General features: G+C 42.5%; 1 protein-coding gene across 1 annotated transcript in view; it reads right to left on the reverse strand.

The window, feature by feature from the left end:
• TSGA10 (testis specific 10) overlaps window positions 1-26,570 on the reverse strand; it is a 607,624-nt gene that overhangs the window by 7,038 nt on the left and 574,016 nt on the right. Inside the window, exons 18-19 of the mRNA XM_029604773.1 lie at window positions 7,383-7,487; window positions 5,916-6,074 (exon numbers count right to left, since the gene is read on the reverse strand). Coding sequence (XP_029460633.1) covers window positions 5,916-6,074; window positions 7,383-7,487 — 264 coding nt within the window. The remainder of the gene's footprint in view (window positions 1-5,915; window positions 6,075-7,382; window positions 7,488-26,570) is intronic.

Raw genomic sequence — 26,570 nt, forward strand, 5'->3', positions numbered from 1 at the left:
AGGCCATCACGGAAAGATTAAATGATTTCTTTGCTTCGGTGTTTACTGAAGAGGATACTGGGGAGGTACCCATACTGGAGAAGGTTTTCATGGGTAATGATTCAGATGGACTGAACCAAATCACAGTGAACCTAGAAGATGTAGTAGACCTGATTGACACACTGAAGAGCAGTAAATCACCTGGACCGGATGGTATACATCCCAGAGTTTTGAAGGAACTAAAAAATGAAATTTCAGACCTATTAGTAAAAATTTGTAATCTATTATTAAAATCATCCATTGTACCTGAAGACTGGAGGATAACTAATGTAGCCCCAATATTTAAAAAGGGCTCCAGGGGTGATCCGGGAAACTACAGATCGGTTAGCCTGACTTCAGTGCCAGGAAAAATAGTGGAAAGTGTTCTAAACATAAAAATCACAGAACATATAGAAAGACATGGTTTAATGGAACAAAGTCAGCATGACTTTACCCAAGGCAAGTCTTGCCTAACAAATCTGCTTCACTTTTTTGAAGGAGTTAATTAACATGTGGATAAAGGTGAACTGGTAGATGTAGTGTATTTGGATTTTCAGAAGGTGTTTGGCAAAGTCCCTCATGAGAGGCTTCTAAGAAAACTAAAAAGTCATGGGATAGGAGGCGATGTCCTTTCATGGATTACAAACTGGTTAAAAGACAGGAAACAGAGAGTAGGATTAAATGGTCAATTTTCTCAGTGGAAAAGGGTAAACAGTGGAGTGCCTCAGGATCTGTACTAGGACAGGTGCTTTTCAATATATATATATATAAATGATCTGGAAAGGAATACAATGAGTGATGTTATCAAATTTGCGGATGATACAAAATTATTCAGGGTAGTTAAATCACAAGCGGATTGTGATACATTACAGGAGGACCTTGTAAGACTGGAAGATTGGGCATCCAAATGGCAGATGAAATTTAATGTGGACAAGTGCAAGGTGTTGCATATAGGGAAAAATAACCGTTGCTGTAGTTACACGATGTTAGGTTCCATACTAGGAGCTAACACCCAGGAAAAAGATCTAGGCATCATAGTGGATAATATTTTAAAATCGTCAGCTCAGTGTGCTGCAGCAGTCAAAAAAGCAAACAGAATGTTAGGAATTATTAGGAAGGGAATGGTTAATAAAACAGAAAATGTCATAATGCCTCTGTATCGCTCCATGGTGAGACCGCACCTTGAATTCTGTGTACAATTCTGGTCGCCGCATCTCAAAAAAGATATAGTTGCGATGGAGAAGGTACAGAGCAGGGCAACCAAAATGATAAAGGGGATGGAACAGCTCCCCTATGAGGAAAGGCTGAAGAGTTTAGGGCTGTTCAGCTTGGAGAAGAGACGGCTGAGGGGGGATATGATAGAGGTCTTTAAGGTCATGAGAGGTCTTGAACGAGTAGATGTGAATCGGTTATTTACACATTCAAATAATAGAAGGACTAGGGGGAATTTCATGAAGTTAGCAAGTAGTACATTTAAAACTAATCTGAGAAAATTATTTTTCATTCAACGCCCAATAAAGCTCTGGAATTTGTTGCCAGAGGATGTGGTTAGTGTAGTTAGTGTAGCTGGGTTAAAAAAGGTTTGGATAAGTTCTTGGAGGAGAAGTCCATTAACGGCTATTAATCAAATCTACTTAGGGAATAGCTTCTGCTATTAATTGCCTCAGTAGCATGGGATCTTCTTAGTGTTTGGGAAATGACAGGTTCTTTTGGCCTGGTTTGGCCTCTGTTGGAAACAGGATGCTGGGCTTGATGGACCCTTGGTCTGACCCAGCATGGCAATTTCTTATGTTCTTATGTTGTAGCAGGTAGCCAGGGACCAGAAGAGTTTTTGGAGGGACCGAGGAAGATCCGGATAAGGCAGGGATCCAGAGACCCAGGCGCCAAGGACGGGCCAGAGGCAAGAGTAGGTGATGCACGAGGAGCAGAAGGCCGAAGCCTGACAAGGCCAAGTCCAAAGAGATACCAGAGGCGAGGTTGGGAACAGGCTGGAGTCGGGGCAGGCGGCAGAGCTACACTAGGCACAGCGGAGCAAGAGTCAAGGACGGGAATCAGTCCTGAGAAGTCCAATGAAGCAAAGGTCAAAGCCAGCAATCAGTCCTGAGCGTAGGTCCAACGAAGCAAGGGTGAAATCCAGTAATCAGTCCTAAGCGTAGTTCCGACAAAGTGAGGGTCAGAGCCAGTAGTCAGTCCTGAGCGTGGTGCAATGAAGCAGGGGTCAAAGTCAGTAATCAGTCCTGAGCATGGTCCAACGAAGCAAGGGTCAAAGCCAGTAATCTATCCAAGGCAAGGCTAGGTAGGAACCAGGAATGAAGCCAGGAACAGGAACCCAGAACAAAGTCAGGAACAAGGACGAGCAATGAGCACATGACAAGCGTGGAGACCTGTTGCCAAGTTCACTTGTAGAATAGCCACTGCCATTAGCAATGGTAACATGGAATAGACTTAGTTTTTGGGTACTTGCCAGGTTCTTATGGCCTGGATTGGCCACTGTTGGAAACAGGATGCTGGGCTTGATGGACCCTTGGTCTGACCCAGTATGGCATTTTCTTATGTTCTTATGTTCTTATACAGGCAAAAACTCATAGTAAAAACTTTTTAAAATATATCCGAAGCAAGAAACCTGTGAGGGAGTCAATTGGACCATTAGATGACCGAGGGATTAAAGGGGCTCTTAGGGAAGATAAGGCCATTGCAGAAAGACTAAATGAATTCTTTGCTTCCGTGTTTGCTAATGAGGATGTTGGGGAGATACCAGTTCTGGAGATGGTTTTCAGGGGTGATGAGTCAGACGAACTGAACCAAATCACTGTGAACCTGGAAGATGTAGTAGCCAGATTGCCAAACTAAAGAGTAGCAAATCACCAGGACCGGATGGTGTGCATCCTAGGGTGCTGAAGGAACTCAAAATTGAAATTTCATATCTATTAGTTAAAATTTGTAATCTATCATTAAAGTCATCCATTGTACCTGAAGACTGGAGGATGGCCAATGTAACCCCAATATTTAAAAAGGGCTCTAGGGGCGATCCAGGTAACTATAGACCAGTGAACCTGACTTCAGTGCCAGGGAAAATAGTAGAAACTATTCTCAAGATCAAAATCGTAAAACATACAGAAAGACATGGTTTAATGGAACACAGTCAACATGAATTTACCCAAGGGAATTCTTGCCTAACAAATCTGCTTCATTTTTTTAAAGCGGTTAATAAACATGTGGATAAACAAGTGAGATAATCAAATTTGCAGATGACACAAAATTGTTCAGAGTAGTTAAATCACAAGCAGATTGTGATAAATTGCAGGAAGACCTTGTGAGACTAGAAAATTGGGCATCCAAATGGCAGATGAAATTTAATGTGGATAAGTGCAAGGTGATGCATATAGGGAAAAATAACCCATGCTATAATTACACAATGTTGGGTTCCATATTAGGTGCTACAACCCAAGAAAGAGATCTAGGTGTCATAGTGGATAACACATTGAAATCGTCGGTACAGTGTGCTGTGGCAGTCAAAAAAGCAAGCAGAATGTTGGGAATTATTAGAAAGGGAATGGTGAATAAAACGGAAAATGTCATAATGCCTCTGTATCGCTCCATGGTGAGACCGCACCTTGAATACTGTGTACAATTCTGGTCGCCGCATCTCAAAAAGGATATAATTGCGATGGAGAAGGTACAGAGAAGGGCTACCAAAATGATAAGGGGAATGGAACAACTCCCCTATGAGGAAAGACTAAAGAGGTTAGGACTTTTCAGCTTGGAGAAGAGACGACTGAGGGGGGATATGATAGAGGTGTTTAAAATCATGAGAGGTCTAGAACGGGTAGATGTGAATCGGTTATTTACTCTTTCGGATAGTAGAAAGACTAGGGTGCACTCCATGAAATTAGCATGGGGCACATTTAAAACTAATTGGAGAAAGTTCTTTTTTACTCAACGCACAATTAAACTCTGGAATTTGTTGCCAGAGGATGTGGTTAGTGCAGTTAGTATAGCTGTGTTTAAAAAAGGATTGGATAAGTTCTTGGAGGAGAAGTCCATTACCTGCTATTAAGTTCACTTAGGGGTAGATTTTTAAAAACAGCGTGATCGCGTACTTTTGTTTGCGCAGCAGGCGCAAACAAAAGTACGCTGGATTTTATAAGATACGCGCATAGCCGCGCGTATCCTCTAAAATCCTGGATCAGCGCGCGCAAGGCTGCTGATTTAGGGCAGCCGGTGCGCGCTGAGCCGCGCAGCCTGCCTCCGTTCCCTCCGAGGCCGCTCCGAAATCGGAGCGGCCTCGGAGGGAACTCTCTTTCGCCTTTCCCTCACCTTTTCCTCCCTTCCTCTACCTAACCCACCCCCCCGGCCCTATCTAAACCCCCCCCTTACCTTTGTCCGTAGATTTACGCCTGCGAGAAGCAGACGTAAATCTACGCGCGCCGTCCTCCGACCCAGGGGCTGGTCCGGAGGCCTGGACCACGCCCCAGGGCCGGCGCCACGCCCCTGGTCCCGCCCCCGAAACGCAGCGTCATCGGGTCCCGCCCCCGACACGCCCCCTTCCAAAAACCCCGGGACCTACGCGCGTCCCGGGGCTCTGCGCGCGCCGGCGGCCTATGGAAAATAGGCGCGCCGGCGGCCTATGGAAAATAGGCGCGCCGGCGCGCAAGGCTTTTAAAATCCGCCCGTTAGAGAATAGCCACTGCCATTAGCAATGGTAACATGGAGTAGACTTAGTTTTTGGGTACTTGCCAGGTTCTTATGGCCTGGATTGGCCACTGTTGGAGACAGGATGCTGGGCTTGATGGACCCTTGGTCTGACCCAGTATGGCATTTTCTTAAACAGAATGTTAGGAATTATTAGGAAGGGCATGCTGAATAAAATGGAGAATGTCATAATGACTCTGTATCACTCAGAGGTGAAACTGCACCTTGAATACAGTGTGCAATTCTTGATTTTGCACCTGAAAAAAGATATAGTTGCACTGGAAAAGGTACAGAGAAGGGCGAGCAGAATGGTAAAGGTGATGGAGCGGCTCCCCTATAAGGAAAGGCTAGAGGTTAGAGCTGTTCAGGTTGGAGCTGAGGGGGATATAATAGAGGTCTACAAAATCATGAAAGGACTTGAACGGGCAAATGAGAATTGGTTATTTATTCCTTCAGATAATACAAGGACTATGAGGTACTCCCTGAAGTTAGCAAGTAGCATAATTAAAACAAACAGAAGAAAATTCTTTTCACTCAACACACAATCTCTGGAATATATTGCCAGAGGATGTGCTTAAAATTGATAGTGTAGCTGGGTTTAAAAAAGGTTTGCATAAATTCCTGGAAGAGAAATTCATAAACCGCTATTAATCAAGTTGAATTAGAGAATAGCCACTGCTTATTACCAGTTTTAGTAGAATGGAATCTATTTAATGATTGGGTACTTACCAGGTACTTGTAACCTGGATTTGCCACTGTTGGAAACAGGATGCTGGGCTTGATGGACCCTTGGTCTAATCCAGTATGGCAACTTCTTATGTTCTTATATTTCATTGTAAATATTTGCCTAATTATCAATACTGCATACATGTCATTTGGCCACTGAAGGTAACCAAAAATATATTGACACACTGGAGAAAAAATGGCCTAGTGGTTACAGCAATGCACTGACAACCACGGAAACTAGAATTCAAATCCCACATATTATCACCTTGAGCAAATCACTTTATTTATCATTGCCTAAGGTTCTCACTTAGACTATAAGGGACTTTTTATACCTTAAGTATTATTTGGAAAGATGGGTTAAAATATATTATTATATACAAGAAAATAGCTAGAAATTAATCTAGAATTATTAATAGTATTTGGTGTCACTTTCCCGAAAGAACATTCCCTAACTATAGGCTCCTCTTATACATACTCACCTCTCCGTTGTTCTCTCCCGAGACCTAGGGAGGCGTTCAGGAGTTCGCATGGATCGTTCTGGTGAACAAGTGGGAGATTTCAGAGTCTTTGACAAGTTAGTGCTTAACTGGAAAGAGCAGGATAAATTTTGGCGACGAAGTTCCTTTACTGCATGTTCCCTAAAAAAAAAAATCTTTTTGAATATGAAAAAAATAACAATATTTCAACTATAAGCCTGTTATTTGACAACTTCACACAGACATCTGGAGACCTAAGTTTAAGTCTCCAGTTCACCATTCACTGTGTAACCTTCAGCATTTTATTTAACCTTTTCAGGCTTAAATTTAGGGCCCATTGTGCTAACATCTATTACATCTAACAAAGCATTAATACATATTAACAATTTATTAGCCTTAATTCACTTGTGCATTAGTCTATGTTAATGTGGACTGATACAATACAATATTATGAGCTGTGTCACATGCAAATTCAAGCAAAGAAGCTATTTAAATGGGTTAAAGCAAAACTTAAGGCAAATTACGTTAAACAATGTGATTTACATTAATTTCCCAATAACACAAAAACTCAATTACACTCACCCTTAGCAATGCAATGGTGATCGCTGCTCACACAAGGCCTTGCTTGTTAATTTTAAAATCTTATGGGGTCATTTTCTAAGGCTATCGCACGCGAAAAGGGACTCTGCCGGGGGTGGAGTCGGGGCGGCGAGGAGGGGGATGCAGCGCTATCTTCGCTGGTGGTGATAAGGTAAGACACGTTATCGCCGCCAGTAGCGTGCCTAATAGCACCACCTTTCACATTGGCGCTATTGAGTGTGAAAGCCGGCAGAGATAACACTGCGATAGTGCGATCGCTGCCAGCTTTCACAGGCCCACCCCTCCCCCGCCCGTTACCGCCGGGATTCAGCATTCTCTGCGAGAATGGAAAATCTCGGCCTAAGGGCCAGATATCTAAACTACCACGGCTTCTTGAATCCCGGTGCTAACGGGGGGGGGGGGAAACGGGGGGCAGACCTGCGAAAGCCGGCAGCGATCGCATCATCGTGGTGTTATCACTGCCGGCTTTCACACCCAATAGCGCCACTGTGAAAGGTGGTGCTATTGGGCGCGCTACTGGCAGCAATAAGGGTTCCTAACTTTTCGCCGCCAGCGATGTTTCCGCCGCATCTGCCCCGGTGCCGCCCCGACTCCTCCTCTTCAGGTCCGGACGACGCCCCAACTCCACCCCAATGAAACTTTTCGCGTGCGATATCAATAGAAAATGACCCCCTAAGTTTTTGTCCAGATAACTTCAAAAGTTATCCAAAGCCTTTGAATATCAATCTCTCAGTAAATAGGCCCCAAAGACTTCTGCAAAGTAGCATGTTTAGCTATAAACTTCTCAAATGTTTGTTGGCTTTAAGTCATGTTTTAAGATTGGATTATATATTGCATAATAATGAAAAAAATGAAATGACATATACTTGCCTTTCAAAGCGCTCTGTTTCTAGTTGTCTTTTGGAAAAGTCAATCTCGGCTTCCTGCTGAGTTATTTTGTTTTTGAGCACAGTTAATTCTCGACTTTGGTTAACTCTGTGAAGAACATAAAATTACCTTAGGTTAAAGAGATACTTCATGTTTACATGAGAACATAAGAAATTGCCATGCTGGTTCAGACCAAGGGTCCATCAAGCCCAGCATCCTGTTTCCAAAAGAGGCCAAACCAGGCCACAAGAACCTGGCAATTACCCAAACACTAAGAAGATCCCATGCTACTGATGCAATTAATAGCAGTGGCTATTCCCTAAGTAAACTTGATTAATAGCAGTTAATGGACTTCTCCTCCAAGAACTTATCCAAACCTTTTTTGAACCCAGCTACACTAACTGCACTAACCACATCCTCTGGCAACAAATTCCAGAGCTTTATTGTGCATTGAGTGAAAAATAATTTTCTCCGATTAGTCTTAAATGTGCTACTTGCTAACTTCATGGAATGCCCCCTAGTCCTTCTATTATTCGAAAGTGTAAATAACCGAGTCACATCTACTTGTTCAAGATCTCTCATGATCTTAAAGACCTCTAACATATCCCCCCCTCAGCCATCTCTTCTCCAAGCTGAACAGCCCTAACCTCTTCAGCCTTTCCTCATAGGGAGCTGTTCCATCCCCTTTATCATTTTGGTTGCCCATATCTGTACCTTCTCCATCACAATTATATCTTTTTTTTTAGATGCGGTGACCAGAATTGTACACAGTATTCAAGGTGCGGTCTCACCATGGAGCGATATAGAGGCATTATGACATTTTCTGTTTTATTAACCATTCCCTTCCTAATAATTCCTAACATTGTTTGCTTTTTTGACTGCTGCAGCACACTGTGCCGACGATTTTAAAGTATTATCCACTATGATGCCTAGATCTTTTTCCATGGTGGTAGCTCCTAATATGGAACCTAACATCGTGCAACTACAGAAAGGGTTATTTTTCCCTATATGCAACACCTTGCATTAAACCGTATTAAATTTTATCTGCCATTTGGATGCCCAATCTTCTAGTCTTGAAAGGTCTCTCCTGTAATGTATCGCAGTCCGCTTGTGATTTAACTACTCTGAATAATTCTGTATCATCCGCAAATTTGATAATCTCACTCGTCGCATTCCTTTCCAGATCATTTACATATATATTGACAAGCATCGGTCCAAGTACAGATCCCTGAGGCACTCCACTGTTTACCCTTTTCCACTGAGAAAATTGACCATTTAATCCTACTCTCTGTTTCCTGTCTTTTAACCAGTTTGTAATCCACGAAAATCACCTCCTATCCCATGACTTTTTAGTTTTCGTAGAAACCTCTTAACAATTAAAGTAGTTTGAAGACATCCCTAGCAGTGGGAGAAAGTATGCATAAATATCTAAAAATGTCTAATACTTTCCATAGTATCAAGGTCTACCAAATTGTTCAGGGGCAGTAACATATACTCTATTTATTTATTTTAGTTTTTATGTAGCATGTACACGATCAATGCAAGGAAAAGGCCATATGTAGCATAAATCAAAGTTCCTTATCTGTAATTGGTGTTCTCCAAGGCTAGCAGGATAATCAGACATACATGTGGGTGATGTCATCTGATGATGTTGACACTGAGCATCTCCCAGTGTCTTCTGTTAAAGCTTTCCTAAGCATGCATAGGAATTCCCAGATAGATAGATATAGATGTTCACGCTTCTTAAACTCAAAATTTTAAAACATGGAGTAGTGTTGAGAACTCATCTTAAGTTGTTTCTCAGTTTTATTTAAATCTGTCTATAGTTATTCCAATGTTTTTTGAAAGTTTTATTCTAGTATAGCTGAACAAACTCTTCACACCTCGCACTGCAGGAATTTTATTATTTTATTTGGAAAGATCCAAGACTTTCAGAAAATCTCCAAGTCTTTCTCTCTTTCAGTTCCAACAGACAAGATTCCATGGTAACTCACCCCCTTCCCTAGATGGATGTAGTTTCCTCAGCACTGCACTGAAGCTCCACACAGATACCTCTCTTCCTTTGGTCCTGTTGGTCTCCAGCACAGCTCCTTTTCTTTATTCCAAGCTCCACTTTTTCATTCTCCTCCTTCTCTTTATCTCCTCGTGTCTCAGACTCTGTGGTAACTTGGGCAATAGGGGCTTGGGAAACAGTCAGGAGGAATAAGGAAGCAGACTGGCTGTTTCCTTTATGTGCTATTTATTTACAGTGAAAAGCAAAGTCAAACAGGGAATGCAGCTCACCTTAAGTTCAGGTAGCACACAGACAAACATAGCAGGTCTTCGTATAGACAGGGTTCTTGCCTGCTCCCCGGAGCCTACCTAAGCTTTTAGGCCCCTTCTTAAACTCTGGTGAGGAGCTCCTCTCTTCACCCAGGATTCCTTGTAATTCTGGATCTTAAGGAGGACTGGGTGAGACAGCTGTGCCTGGTGCCTTAAGGGATTTTGCAGGAGTTTCCCATAGACTCCCTGTCATACCCTCTCTCCCTCAGCTCAACCTTGCTGGGATGAGCACATCCCTGTATTAGGGACACCTCTCTAGATAGGAAATCTGCATTAATGTTTTCCCTGCATGCCCTATGTAATATTTTATAGTTGAAGGGCTGTAAGGCCAGGAAACATCTCATCACCCTGATTTCTATTCATCCACAGGTGGTCTGTTACGAGTGTCAACTGCCATCCCAGCAGGTAGTAGCACAAGGTCTCTAAGGCCCACTTGACTTCCAAGGCCTCCTTCTTGACCGTTGAGTAAGGCCTCTCTTGTTGCATCAGCTTCCAGCTAATTTATGCCACAAGCTTTTCTTGGCCATCCTTCTGTTGGACTAAGATGATTCCAAAGCATATTTCGGAGGCATCGGTCTGCACCATGAAGAGTTTGGTGAAGTCCAGACTTATCAAGACCAGTTTGGAGCATTTTGTATTTGTATTTTGTATTTATTAAAATGATTTAATCATTTAACACAAAATAGGTTTAAGCAATTTACAATAAAACATACATAAAATGAATAGCAATAACAACACATACACAATAAAAAAGCAAAATGTTGCTTAACTGTAACAGGTGTTCTCACAGGACAGCAGGATGTTAGTCCTCACATATGGGTGACATCAGCAGGATGGAGCCCAATCACGGAAAACGTCTGTCAAAGTTTCCAGAACTTTGACTGGCCCCACTGGGCATGCCCAGCATGGCACTAACCCTGCAGCCAGCAGGGGTCCCCCTTCAGTCTTATTTGAAAGCTACAGGCAGTGCCAAAAAATAAAATAACAAAATGTTATGAACCCAACACCATGGGGCGGCGGGTGGATTTTGTGAGGACTAACATCCTGCTGTCCTGTGAGAACACCTATTTCATTAACTAAGGAATGTATATTGCAATGAGCTATGTGTGGGGGGGGGAAGTTGTCTGGATCCAAGATCTGTAAATGGTTAATCTAATCAGAATGAGACAATGTTTGCAAGGGAAAAAAAAAAAGACCAGGATGACAAGACATTCAAGAGAGGCCTTTCATTTGTTTTTTAGGATTGTTGTGTGGGTGGGGTGAAGGAATACACAGGGGGGGTGTCTCTTAAAACACATCAGTCTACATTTTTGTAAAGTGCCCCAAGACCTAAGAGGGCGCTGGTAACACACTACCTTTCATGAACAAAAGGGGTTGTATATTGTAATGACGTAGGTGCAGATAGCTGTCTGGGACACATGATCTAATCAGGGAGAAACAATGATCAGGAAACATTAAATCACCAAAAAGGTTCAACATACTGTAGTTTTGTGAATGGGCTTCAGATCTAAAGAGATATTGATAATACATACAAAAGCCCTGTAAATGATAACCCAAGCAAGAGAACTATCTTATTCTATAAGATGGGTAGTTGTAGCAGATGTCCATCACATGACAGAGAGGCCAGGTAGCTTTTTTTTTTTGTTTCAATACACAGGTTTTGAGGTTTGTTGGTGGTTACGCCCCACCTAATGCTGGTGATAAACGGGTATAGCCAGTGACCAGAAAATATTCAGCAGTCTGGAGTTTGAAACAGAAATGGATTCTTCAAAGAAAGGCAGAAGTCTGTGTTTATTAATAAAATGTCACTTACTAAAAGGAGGCTACAAAGAAAACTAAAAGGTTAGTTAATAGTTTTAATGTATATTTTTAGATATGATTTTTAAAAAACAGTAGTAAAAACAGTGTTTGTCTGTTTTATCATTAGAACAAAGAAATATTGCAAAATCAGACACAGATTTGAACATAGACCAACAACAAGAACAGCCTGGATGCAGTAATGCCTCAGAGAAAAAAAACAGACCCCCAAGGCATTTCTGACAGCAATACAAATAATGGTGAGAAATAGGTTTTCCTTAATGTCTATGACCCCCAAATGTCTCTCTTTTTTCCTTCATAACAGTCAACGAAGCAGAGATCTATTTACAAAGACATCAAAAGTGTTTGTGACCCTGTGTTATTTTATTTTATTTTGTAATTTTTAGAATGTGAAAATGATGCAAACAAAACTATTTCCAAAAGAAAGAGAAAAGAGTCTGAAGATGCAGTTGAAGGTAAGAAGTATTTTTTTTTATATCTGTACGGGTAAAACGCCAAATAGTTCACAGCTGTGTAAAAGAAAAGGTATTACCATGTTGTTTTGGTTTTTTTACATAACAGACCATGAGCAGCATATGCCAAAGAAATCTGACAAAAGACCATACCAAAAACCAAGAGATAAACAAAAGAGTAAGAATCTATACTGTTATAGTTTAAGAAAATTCTTCTTAAAATATTGCAAAAAAAAAACAATAAAAAGTATGAGACCACCCATGTTAATTATTATTATTATTTTTAATTTTAGACCGTGAAAAGACTACAAAAAGGCCTATTTCCGAAAGAAAAGATGAGAGAGACAGCAACAGACCTGTGCACAGGGAGGAAGTAGAGAAAGAATGTGAAAGCATGTTCTTAGATAATTGTACCGATGACAATGGTAAATAATTGTATATCAGAGACATCTGAAAATGCAGCTGTAGAAAATGAACCGGTTAATTTTGTGCAATTTGTGAGAAGGTGGAACCGTGATTTAGAAAAATTTAATGGCGTGCTTTATTCAGAGGAATTTCGTTTTATTAATTTAGATAGAATAGATTCTTTCATAGATGCACAAAATATTGTGAGACAAGGCATACAGCATGTTCTAAATGAAATAAGCCATAACGTTTCCCCCCATGATTATATACAGATTCATTTACATTCTACAGGTTTTCATAATTCTTTGTATTCGGGAAAGTTAAACCCTCAGGATTTGAACGCTGATGATTTCTTAGATCAAGTTAGTAAACTCCTGCAGAGTTATAGAGAGATACAGTTTGGTGAGACATTCCGCATAGTCATTCTTGTTATAAGGAACAGAGGGGGTGGGTCACGAAGGGTTTTAAGGTCTATTCTGTACAGTCAAATCATACATAAAAAGAGAAGGCATTTAATAGACTTGAATAACACAGGCAATGCCCTATGCTTTGCAGGGAGCGTTACAGCCCTCATGTCACCAATAAAGCTCACAGATGCAGAGCTATTAGACCGTGCTAAAAAACTGCACGCGGAGCTAGGGTGGTCAGAACATAAAAAGGTCATGCTAGATGATGTCTCAACATTTGAACAACATTTAGGTATAAACATAAGAGTTGTGCTTTATACAAAAGAATGGGGGTGTTTTAAGACAAAGGACAGACCTGAATTCCAGAAAACTGTATTTATATTGCTACATGATGACCATTTTTATGGAATCTTAGATGTAAAAAAGCTCTATGGGGAGCGAAACTTCTGTAAATTTTGCCAGAAACCATATAGTCACGATCATAATTGTACATTATGGTGTCGTCTCTGCTTAACAGCAATGTGTGTAGACAATATTGGATTACAACAGAAATGTCCTACATGTAGGCTGTATTGTCGTTCTCAAGAGTGTTTAGAAAGGCATACGGTTCTGGCTTTAAAAAAAGAAGTTGAGTGTTTGCTTAAAATACCTCAAATTCCCTCTCAGATTGCACTTACCATCCAGGCCGGTAAGAGCAGCATATAAAGACACCCTCCAGGTTCCCTTTCTAAAAACAGCTTCAGGATTGAGAGCCCTCTCAGCGTCTGGTCCAAAACACTGGAACTCTCTCCCTCCAGACCTACGGCTAGAACACTGCCCGGTTACTTTTAAGAAAGACTCAAAACCTGGTTGTTCAATCAGGCCTTTTTCCCATTCAGATAATCCTCTGAATTAAATTCCTCCCGTTCCCCAGCAGTATTACAACCCTTCCTATTCATTTATATCTCCTTAGTCAAAAAAATTTCATGTCCAGATTTTGCCCCTCTACTTAGCTCCTGTTGCCTTCACTACGGTTCACATACCTATTCCTCACCCCACTAGCCGTTTATTATATTGTACAGTGACACCCTTATATGCCCCTCTGTTCCATGATTTCAATTTGGTGCAATACCTTAGCGTCAACCCCTAGTTTTCTGTTTCTTAGTTCAAGACCTAAGCCTAAGCCTCTGCGACCACGGATGTATTATATTTACTCTCTCTGGGACACTGTTTTCTGTACAAATGTTAAATGTTGTTCTGCTTGTTTGTTGGTTAATAAGATATTTATTATTAGTTCTTTGTAATTGTTCACATTTGAAGCTCTGTTAATGTTCTATGTAATTGCTTTCATTTACCGAAGCACTGTTTTCTGTTCAATGTAAACCGAACTGATTTGTAAACCCTTACAAGAATTTCGGTATATAAAACTGTTAAATAAATAAATATATGCAACAGATTTAAACAACACAAGAAACTGGGAGTTCAAAGGTCTTGAGAGTATTTCTAAGTTTGTTAAGATTTTTTGTGACAAAAAGTTCAAAGGATACACCTTCATAGTGCATAATTCTGAAGGCTATGATGGTTATTTTGTAGTTAGAGAGCTGCTAAAGGAAAAGATGGATGTGCGCTTGTTAGCTCAGGGTGCTAAGCTCTTAGAAATCACGATCGAACCCCTGGGTATATGGTTTAAAGACTCTTTAAATTTCCTGCCCATGAAGCTTAGCAAGCTTCCCCAAGCCCTGGGGTTTCAAGGCTGTAAGGGCTATTTCCCGCATTTTTTAAACACCAGGGTTAATCAAAATTATGTGGGACCTATGCCCAGTGTTGAGTATTATGGAGATGGGTATATGATGTCTGGAGAAAGAGAGGAATTTTTAAAATGGTACAGGGACAATCAAAATAACACCTTTGATTTACAAAAGGAGCTTGCCTATTATTGCCAACAGGATGTGAACATTCTGAGGCAAGCTTGTGTCTTATACAGAACTGAAATCATGGCTTTGACAGAGAGAGAGGTGGTTGTAGAGCAGGATGGTGGATCTAAAACTGTGAAAAGGTGTATAGATCCCTTCCAATATATAACACTGGCATCTGTGTGCATGGCTATGTACAGGTTTATGTTCTTAGAACCCAAGACCGTGGCACTCGTCCCTCCAGACAACTATCACAGAAACACAAAGAGACATTCAACACCCTCTATACAGTGGCTGATGTATACAGAGGCCGCAGAGCAAATACAGATCACCCATGCTCTAAAGGGGGGTGAAAAGCAGGTGGGTCCCTATTTTCTTGACGGTTATGCACTTATTGATGGGATACCAACAGCTTTTGAATTTAATGGCTGTTTTTTCCATGGTTGTCCGAGCTGTTATAACGATAAAGACCAGAACCCCTTAACGGCTACAACCTTTGGTTTTCTCAATTACAAAACACAAATCAAAGCAGATTTCCTGAAAAGAAGAAGGTTTAAGGTCATAAGCTTGTGGGAACACGAATGGAAGAGAATGGTGAAAGAAAATATCAGGGGTTGTGCAGACTTTCTGGTTAAATCAGGCCTGCCGCAGCAGCTAGTACCCAGAGATGCCCTCTTTGGTGGTAGAACCAATGCTACATGTTTGTACTATAAAGCCAGACCTGATGAAAAAATACATTACTATGATTTTACCAGCCTCTACCCCTTTGTCAATAAAACCAAGGAATACCCTGTTGGCCACCCGCAAATCATTTATGACAGCTTTGGTCCCCTCTCAGACTATTTTGGGCTTGTTAAAGCCAAAGTGTATCCACCACGAAAGATCTTTTTCCCAGTATTACCGGTCCGTGTGAGTGGTAAGCTCATGTTCCCACTGTGCCGCACATGCGCTGACAACAGTCTGCAGGATATGTGCAACCACACGGATGAGGAGAGAGCCCTCGTAGGGACTTGGTGCACTGTGGAGATGAATGAGGCTGTTGCAAAAGGGTATGTGGTTGCTGAAATATGTGAAATATGGCACTTTGAATGTAAATCTGTCAGCCTGTTTTCTGAATACATAAAAATGCATCTCCGTCAAAAACAGGAGGCCTCTGGTTACCCTCTGTAGAAAAACAAAACATGTATATATCTGATTTTTACATAAAAGAAGGTGTAGTTTTAAGGCCTGAACAGGTTAGTATAAACCCCGCAAAGCGTCAAATTGCTAAGCTTTTCTTACACTCTTTGTGGGTGAAGTTTGGACAAAGAACAAACCTACCTGTTACAAGTATTGTGAGAGATCCTGACGATCTGTATAAGTATTTGTTTTCACCCGAATATGATGTTTCATCATGCGATTTTATTGATGATGAAACAGCCTGTGTGACATGGAAGCATTCAAAAGACCGCAGCATATTGTCAGGTAATACAAACATCTTCATTGCCTGTTTCACAACTGCTTATGCTCGTTTAGAACTGTACAAACTGCTTGACAGTGTGCAAGAACGTTGTCTGTACCACGATACAGACTCTGTGATATTTGTGAGTCGTGAGGGTGCCAGTGATCCCCCTTTGGGAGATTATTTAGGACAGTTGACGAGCGAGATACCCGCAGACGAGCATATCACAGAGTTTGTATCGGCTGGGCCCAAAACATATGGCTACAAACTATCCAACGGAAAGACCTGTATGAAAGTGAAGGGTTTACGTTAAATGTAGAAAATTGTAAAAAGATCAATTTCACTAATTTGAAAGATCTCGTCTTTGACTATAAAACTGACGCTGTGGACAAGAGTCCTAAAAAGATACAGGTACAACAATCTGGGATCATTAGAAACAAAAAGACCTGGTCGATAGAGACCGGCCTACTTAAGAAAACACAAAGGGTCGTATACGATAAAAGGGTGATAAAAGAGGGTTTTAACACGCTGCCTTATGGATACTGAATTTGTGGATGTGCCAGACCGTCAAATAGCGGCAAAAGCTTCTTTGTTAAAAACCTGCTAGATCACGCTGGACGTGTTTTGACTGACATGCCTGATAATATTGTATGGTGTTATAGTTGTTGGCAACCTTTGTATAAAGAAATGTTGTGTAAATATCCTTTTATTACCTTTATGGATTCTTTGCCTGATACTTTTAATGATGATCAACTGTTTCCAACCAATAAAATAAATATGGTTATTATAGACGATTTGATGGCTTCTGCTTGTAAAAGTGATGAAATCGAGAAAGCCTTCACACAATACGTGCATCACAGAAATCTGAGTATTATATATATTGTACAAAATGTCTTCTGTCAAGGCAAAACAAGCAGAACTATAGCCTTAAATACTAAATATATGGTGCTCTTTAAGAATCCTAGAGACAAGTTGCAAATCGCTATTTTAGCCAGACAGAGGTACCCTGGCAAGTCACGCTTCTTTTTAGAAGCCTTTGAGGATGCCACCAGAAAGCCATATGGATATCTCATCGTGGATTTAAATGCTACGACCCCTGAGCGTTACAGATTGAGGACAAACATCTTTCCACCAGAATGGACCACGGTATATTGTGAAAAAACACAACCCCTCCATAAAAAGAAGTGAATATATATTCTCCCCCCACATATTTGTTTTGTGTGTGTCCCAGAGATCATGTCTGCTCGCTTAAAGCGGAACCTAGCCCTTTTAAAACTTTTAGTTCAAGCCTCTCCGCAACGGAGAAAAGCTATCCTAAAGGCCGCTTCTAACGATTTAGTGGGGGCCATAGCGGAGATCGCATTAAACACTCTGAAAGGTAATGTTCCTTTATCACAACAGCAGATAAACATCTTGAAAAGGAAACGTCAAGCCATAAGGATTCTGGGTGATAAAAGAATAACACTTAAGAAAAAGAAGAATCTGGTGAAACAGTCGGGGGGGGGGTTTATTGGGCCTCTGCTAGGATTCGCGCTACCACTCATCACGGGGCTTTTGAGCTAAAATACTAATGCAGTACACAGAAAAAATGTATTTAGTGCCTAGTCAACAACTTGACCGCTTGAGAAGCCCTTCAGTTCATGAGGAAAATATTAGAACCACAGCTGTTCAAAGACTCGATGAAGAAATGAAAGGTATACTTCAAAGTTCTGGTATGTCTGAATATGAGAAAGCCAAATGCTATTCAGAAGTGCTACAGCGCTATCTGGTGCTTAACAGACACGGAGAAATGGAAAAAGAAAGAATAAATCTGTATCTACCCCCACAGGATGATACAGCAACCTCTGCATTTCTAGAGCACAAAAGCCCCCCAGACCCCATCCTGCAGGAAGTGTTAAATAGCATCAGCATGCACCGTAGAAAAAATGCAGAAATACTGCTCAATAAACTGTCAAAGAATAAGGACATTGCATCCTGGGAGAGTAATGGGACTTTTGTATACAAGGGAAGACCTGTAAGTGGCTCTAACCTATTAGACCTGATTCGTGGAGCTACACAGACCCGTGCTCTTTCACATCGGAGGATACCCAAAGGTTGGGGAGAGTTCATGCAAACCCTGGCAGAATTAAACATGCCCTCCACCGTCATGGGTAATCCAGCCAACAGGGATCTGCTGGTACAACTCAAGGAAAATCTTTCAGCGACAACTGCTGAAATGTACACAAAGACTGTAAAGTGCAAAGACCCCCTCCCCCGTAAAAGACATAAAGTACTTGACACAAACAGATGGTTGAAGGTGTAATTATATCTTTTCAAATAAAAAAAGGCTTTTTAAAATATAGACTATAGACGTTTGGTTTGTTTTTCAAAAAACTCTCAAGAGAGATTGTTTTTATTTAGGATTAGTACAACATTCTTGGTACGGTACACACATCTGGGGGGCATGAAACAGACAGCGAAAAGATTTAGACATACAATATGTTCTCTGTTTGTTGTTTTTTACAAATTGTAAAACCATTTTGTCATTTTGCAATGGTTCTTCGGAATACATTTTTAAAATATTTTCAAAAGACAGCCTTTTACAGCGTTGATGTAGGAAAAACACACAATGGTTACCGCAGGTTGTAGATACTGGGTGTTGCAATTGTTTGCTGCTGTATAAAACATCCTCACAATGTTTATTGAAAAAGTTCATAATACTGTTAGGGAAGAACAAACTATCAGGCTGTTGCCCGTAGGAATCAAAAAATTCTCCTGTGCCGTTTTCAGTCACGTATATTGCTAGCCAGTGTTCTCCAGGAAGGTCGTGGGGGTGGGTATTTACCACCAAGCTTGCAGGTTTCCTTTCTATTTGTACATCAGACAGCCAGTCACTGGGTAGGACGTCTACAAAAGATTTTGTAACATACGGATCCTTCTTTAAAATATGGTAGATCTGTACGGTGTTCATCATCATAGATAATCAAAAAGGACGTTCCTTCTGTGGTTAATTTCTATCACGTTGTCAAAGACACCATACACAATCATATTCACCGTGTGTGGCAAAGCGATGGCAAAACGGATTTCAGCCCGCAGATTACCGGTTTTAATCAAAGAGTAGTGGTCCATGCACTCTTGGTCGGGTGATAGGTCAAAGGCCAGTAAGGTATAACCTTGGTAAAACTCTTGACGGTCAATCAAGAGAGCACTGTCTTTCAAATGTTTACCCGTCGTTTGAACCAGCTGCATGTATTCTCTGATACAACAGCCATTATCGAAATCCGGTTGGAGAGGTTTCCCTGGGACTTGCTCACCATCCACATACAGCGCAGCAAAGTTAATATCGTAATGTTTAAAATTGAAGGGGTTTTTAGAGTAATTACCGCTGAAAGCATCATTATCCACAAAGCCCAATACGATAATTTTGGGTAATTGTCCCAAAAAGAGGTTTTCCTGGTTAGTCACACGGGCGCCAGCCGGTATGCTAAAGACTTTCAGACTTACACGGTCCACAGCGTACTTGACATTAGCTCTCAGCAGCGCTTCTGCATGCCCCAAGTGCACTCCCAGGGACACTTTCACTCTCCTTACAAAGAGGGCTGCAGATAAAATAAGGAGTTTGTACCTCTCGTTGGCATCTCCGCTCATTAAGCAGAACGTATCTTTGTTCCGCGTTAGTTTAATTTTCACATCCACGCCATTTATGAGCAGCTTTTCTTGAAAAAACAGATTGCTATGTAAATGTCCCAGAAGCTCTACTTTATGGCTAGCGGCTGTAAAAACAGCTCTTTCGGTAAAACCTTTATTACGGGATCCCACGTCTCTCACTTCATGGTTTCCGGCTGTGTCTTTATAAAACAGGCCGCTTGTAAACTGTGTTTTGAGAGGACCCTCACCATAATTGAGAAACAGTTCTATGAGGGCTCTGTAAGGGTAACAGTTGTTGCTCTGACTAATGAGTCTATCTCAGAGAGTGACATCCAGCTGGCTAAAAATAGAGGCTATTGGATAGTTCACGAGAGCTACTTTGGCCCCTACTTCAAGATCGGACCCATCTTCGTTCACGATTTTGCAGGTCAGGTACAGCAACGTGTTGTTCAAATCCAGGTAATCCTCGCCATGTCCGGCTATATAAAAATCTAAAGGGGCTGTTTCTGACAAGGCAGATAATGGCGGAATCTCCACATAAACACTTTTTTCTATGCTGGTTTGTGTGGGGGCCAGTTGAAACAGATCCAGTTCTGATTTCAAGCATTCTTCAGACCCCTGATGTACAAAAGCCATAGTTTTTTAGAATATATCTTGCTTCTTGGCGGAGAGGTTTCTCTTCTTAGCCTTGCGGTTAGTCTTTTGAGACTTGACACGTTTGGTCTTCTTTGTTTTAAAAGGTTCAGGAGGCCCCTGTTGATTGGTTCTCTTTCTTTTAACAGCTCTTCTAATAACCACTAATCCTGACCCCTCCTGCTCTGTGTTATTGTTCATTTTATGCAGAACCGCTGTTGTGACACGGCCCATAACATCTTTGACGATGTTTTTTGCTGCACTTTTCACATGAGGTTTAACAATCTCAAAACTCCTTCTCAAAAGAGGTATTGCTTTTCTAAAGAGACTACGAAAAATACCGCCTATCCCAGCCCCGTACATGACTGGAGCGCCGTAATACCCCCGAAAGGCCTTCACCGGCCTGTGCTGCATAGTAATTTCTGTATGCGCCAGGGTCCCCATAGTCTTTAACCACAACCATTTTAAAAAATAGTTTTCCGGGGTCGCAGGTGTAGTTTAAGGATCACTTTCCCATAGCGAAATGAGACGTGTTGGTTCTGGTCCGTCTTTATTTCAAATGTTATGGTGTCTATGTGCTGCTTGTTCACAGGAACATAATGCGGTTTATCATGTGAAGGTGATAAACTCGTCCTTACCCGCTTTAGTGGGAACACAACGAAGTAGCCGCACAAAATGGTCTCCCACCAGCTGGTGCTCTATGATATCCGTATACAGGTATAGGGTATTAAACCCTCCTGTGATATCCGTTGGAAATAGCGAGCGGTTTGTATTCGTTTTAGCTTCTAGCCCCAAAATGGTCGCTAAGTCACCCCCTGCGGAAATTACGGCTTTGTCCTCTGATTTTAATTTGATTCTTCGGATATTGGGGTCATAGATGATTCGTGGTGCCATGGGTTTGAGGAGACTGTTCATGTCGTGGTTCATTTGATCCGTCAGGTTTTGAACGGTTGCATAATACCCTCTTCGTACAACAAAGTGATGCTTCGAGCTTCCTTCACCCGTAGTGACAATATATTTATGGTCTTCTTTAATATTATCCCATGTGTTCGGGTACTGTATTTCCACCAGACCCACTTCCCAAGGGCCCTGTAGGTCCAAAGGTCTAGCTAATTGTGTAGTGAAATTAGAGCTGTTGTTTTGTGGAAATATTCTCACAGAGGCGTTACTAGGCAGTGTTATGTAAAATCCCCCTTCATTCATTTTTTTCTTTTTATGAGACAAGGCCTTTTCAAATCAAATGTTTTGAATCTCTGATGCTTTTATCCAGCTGTTAAATTTTTCGGGCCATCCTCGCCATTTCACAAAGCACTGCTTGTTCTTACCTCTCCCTTTTACTTTAGAACCTTATCAACGCGGTATATTCTGTCCTGTTGAGGGCTGACTTTCTGTAATTCTTCAGGATAAAAAGAACCCTTGAATGGTTTCCTCAACATAATCTTGTATCTTGTACACTGTTTTCTGCCCCCTGCTTAAGACGTCAGTTATTATAAATATCTCATCTGTCCATGTTTGTTCATAACCTTTTTCAAATTTCCCTTTAGTTTTTGACAGTCTAACATGGTCCCCCTTTTTAAAAAAAGGCTTAGCAGTTTCATGTTTGTTGTTATTGCCGTAGATTACTTTCCAGAACCGCAGAGAGTTTGAGGTTGTTACATCGATGGGGCGGGCCTGTATTGTTCGGTGAAAACTGTGATTGTAACTATTCATAAAAGCCGGAAGCACATCTTCATATCAAAAAGTGTTGCGTGCTGTGAAGTATCGCCACATTTTGGATTTTAAAGTCCTGTTAAATCTCTCCACAACCGCTGCCTTAACATCGTTGTTGGTCACAAAATGATGAATGACTCTGTATTTTAATAAACTCTTCACAGAGCAGTTTAAAAATTCTTTACCTCTGTCTGTTTGTATTTTGTTGGGAACACGACCACCTTTAAATATATTTTCAAAGGCCTCGGCCACTTCATGACCTGTTTTTGTTTTTAGGGTCACAGCCCATGCGTATTTTGACAAAACATCTATCACCGTCAAAATGTATTTGTAGCCTCTGTTATAACCAGACAAGGCTGTCATGTCAACCAGATCTGCTTGCCATTGCCAATCCACATCTGGCACTATGGTTTTATTTCTTTTAAATCGTACCCTAGCAGGTTTGTGTAAAGAATAAGCATCTTGTTCTGTAAGCCAATCAATCACTTGTTTCTTGGTCACAGACGGCATACATGTTTTAGCTGCCTGCAAAAGAGGTGTTATACCGCCAAAGCTACCTACGGCGCTTGGATCATTATAAATTTTCTTTAAGATCCGCTGGTGCATTCTTGTTTTTTTATATGGCTGTAAATACAGAGATCTGTTTTTTTTTAAAACAAAACTAAAGCCTTGTGTTTCACCATTGCAAACCTACACCCCCCACTGCTTTCAATTATCCTCTGCTCAGATTTAGGTCTGGGGGAAGGGCGGGTTGAGGCATGCTATCTAGAGAGAGGGGAGGAGGGAAGGGGTGTGGGGAAGATTTTCCCTGTCTCTGTGTACAGAATGAATCACAGCTTCCTGCCAGTTGTCTGGTAACTTTTATTGGGGCATGCCTATCTACAGCAAGGGCTTGGAGGGGTGGGCTTGGGCTTCTGGTGACATCACTGGGGGGTTTGGCTTGGGGGTTTGAGTGACAGCGTACCCATTAACTACTCCAGTCCCTGGTCTTTGCAAAAAAAAAACAACCTGTCTTTTGCAAAGTTTGATCGTGTAGTTCATGCAGTTCACCACAGGTAGCTAGAAAAAAGCATATTTCCTGCTCTGTCATCATTAAAAGATGTAAGGATGTTCTAGGGGCGCATTTTAAAAGCATACTTCCGGCTCTGACATCAATAAAAAGGCATCAGGATGTTCTAGGAGCGCATATTTCGGGACTTTTGTATTGTACTTCCGGTGAAATCATCAAAAACAGCCAGAGTCCATTAATTCTGACATCATTAAAAAAGCGACAGGACCCTTTCTGATGACGTTTTAGGGGGTGTGTTTTTGGGGGTGTGGGGTGGACTTCCGGTGATGTCATACCTGTGCCGTCACAGGGGGTGTGGCTTGGGTCTGGGGTGTGGGCGGGGCCATCTGTGACATCATGGGAGTGGTTTGGGGGGTGGGGTGTGGGAGGGGCTCCCCATTCACTTCTATTGGGGAGAGGAGCATCGATGGGGTCTGGGGCGGGGCCTGGGGCGGGGCCTGGGGTGGGGCCTGGGGCGGAAGGGGTGTGGCCTGGGGGTGTGGTCTAGGGCGGGATGAGGCAGGAGGGGACGTGGCTACGCCCCCATTCACTTCTATAGGGAGTGGGCGGGGCGTGGGCGGGACTTAGACTGGAAGTGAATGCTGATTGGCTGCTGTCATCCTTATCTCGCCTGTCAATCAGTTTGATTGATCGTGTACCCATTATACTACTGGTAAGCAACATTTGCTTTTTCACAGGACAAGCAGGATGGTAATCCTCACATATGGGTGAGTACTGAGCTGAGGATGTCCGAATATGCACCAAATGTACCCAAAGGCGTGCAACAGGCACAACAACTGGGGTGGAATTTGGTAGAGGGCATCCGGAACCCCACCAGGCAGGCAGAAGGGTGTTGGTACGTCACGTTGTAAACAGGTTACGAAGGACAGGCTGGCCGAAGATGGAATCTTGTCTTCCGGCTTTGTCCAAGCAATAGTGGGCTGCAAAGGTGTGGGGAGAACTCCAAGTGGCAGCCTTGCAAATGTCAGGAAGTGGCACCGATCGTAGGTGTGCTACTGAAGTCCCATGGCCCTCACAGAGTGTGCTTTAACACGGTCTTGGAATGGAATGCCTGCTTGCTGATAGCAGAAGGTTATGCAGACTGCCAACCAGGAGGAGAGAGTCTGCTTACCCACAGGCTTCCCTAACTTGTTAGGGTGGAAAGAGACAAACAATTGAGTCTCTTTCACAGTCAAGGGTATGCAGAGCCTGTTCTCCTGGGTTGGCATGGCGCCTGGGAAAAAAGGTAGGTAGAATGATGGATTGATTTAGATGAAAATCCGAAACTACCTTGGGTAAGAATTTAGGGTGAGTGCAGAGTACTACCCGATCCTGCAGAGGTTTAGTGTAAGGCAGATAGGTAACTAGGGCCTGCAATTCACTAACTCTATGAGCTGAAGTGATAGCCAAAAGGAAAATCTCTTTCCATGTGAGATATCTGAGGTCACAGGAGTGAAGAGGCTCGAAAGGTGGTTTCATGAGCCGACCCAGAACTAGATTAAGGTTCCAAGAAGAGGCCGGAGGACGTAGTGGAGGCTTGAGGTGGAGAAAGCCCTTCAAAAATCGTGTTACAAGGGGGTGTACTGATATAGAGACATCCCCAACACCTTTATGGAAGGCGGCTACCGAGCTGACTTGCATTCTAATGGAGGAAGTCTTAAGACCTGACTCTGATAGATGCCAGAGATAATCCAAAAACTTTGGGATTGGACAGGAAAAAGGGTCAAGGGACTGAGAAGTGCACCATGATGTGAATCTTTTCCATTTGTAAGAGTCAGCTTTTCCCATGGAAGGCTTCCGTGAAGCAATCAAGACACGGGAAACTGGCTCAGAAAGGTTAAGTGGCTGAAGGATTAACCTTTCAACATCCATGCCGTCAGGGACAAGGCTTGAAGATTGGGATGTCGTAGGCACCTGTCGTTTTGAGTGATCAGAAGTGGGTCCTTTCCCAAGGGAATGTGCCTGCGGATAGAGAGGTCCTGAAGTATTGGAAACCACACTTGACGTGGCCAGTGAGGCACTATCAGGATCATGGTTCCCTTGTCCTGACGTAACTTCACGAGAGTCTTCAAGAGAAGAGGAAGTGGAGGGAATGCGTAGAGCAGACCGGTTGCCCAAGAGAGAGAAAACGCGTCTCTGGGTTGAAAGTGTTTGCTGTGAATGAGAGAGCAGTAGTTCTCCACTTTGCAGTTTTGTGGGGACGCAAAGAGGTCTATCCGAGGATATCTCCATTGTTGGAAGATGGAGTCCGCTACTGAGGGGTTGAGAGACCACTCGTGCGGTTGAAACACGCGACTCAGCTTGTCTGCCAGGACATTGTCCACTCCCGGCAACCAGGTGGCCCTGAGGTACATTGAATTGGAGAGAGCTTCCGCCCAAATCTGTGCAGCTTCCTGACACAGAAGGAAGGAGCCTGTGCCTCCCTGTTTGTTGATGTACCACATTGCCACCTGGTTGTCCGTCTGAATCAGGATGACTTGATTTGAGAGGCGATCCTGAAAAGCCCTGAGAACATGTCTGATTGCTCGAAGTTCCAGGAAATTTATTTGGTGTTTGGCTTCCTCTGGAGACCAAGAGCCTTGTATCTGCAGATCGGCTACATGGGCTCCCCACCCGAGGTTGGAAGCGTCGGTGGTGAGAATGATTTGAGAATTTGGAGCCTGGAAGGGCAATCCCTGGAGGAGATAGGTCTGATTTTTCCACCAGGCGAGAGACAGACGGAGTGAGTCGGTGATGCAGACAATGGCCGATAGAGGCTGATTAGCTTGCGTTCATTGAGACCTCAGAGTCCAATGTATGAGTCTCATAGCCAAGCGGGCCATTGGTGTGACATGGACTGAGGACGCCACGTGTCCCAGAAGGACGAGAAATTGGCGTGCAGTCGTGGAGTGCTGAGACTGCAGCTGGTGAGCAAGGGTCGCAAGAGTCAGTGCTCGTTGTCAGGGTAGGAAAGCCTTTGCCTGCAAGGTGTCCAAGTCTGCCCCAATGAACGATAAGGTTTGAGATGGGACTAAGTAGGACTTTTCGTAATTGACGAGAAATCCTAGCGAAATTAGAGTGTGTAAGGTTAGATTCAGGGACGACAGAGCAGCTTGCTGTGTGGGAGCCCTGATTAACTAATCGGCTAGGTAGGGATAGACGTGAACACCTTGGGTTCTGAGGAAGGCTGCGATAACTACGAGGCATTTGGTAAAGACTTGTGGCGCAGATGCTAGGCCGAATGGGAGCACTCGATATTGATAGTGCTTGGGGCCTACTAGAAACCTCAGGTACTTGTGATGAGCTGGAGTTATCGCAATGTGAGTGTATGTGTCCTGGAGGTCCAGAGAGCAGAGCCAGTCTCCTCTTTGTAGAAGAGGTAGAAGCGATCCCAAGGTGACCATCTTGAACTTTTCTTGCTGAAGGTACTTGGTGAGGGCAGGTAAGTCTAGAATAG

Source organism: Rhinatrema bivittatum, chromosome 5 (assembly GCF_901001135.1).
Source record: "Rhinatrema bivittatum chromosome 5, aRhiBiv1.1, whole genome shotgun sequence".
Lineage (NCBI taxonomy): Eukaryota > Metazoa > Chordata > Amphibia > Gymnophiona > Rhinatrematidae > Rhinatrema > Rhinatrema bivittatum.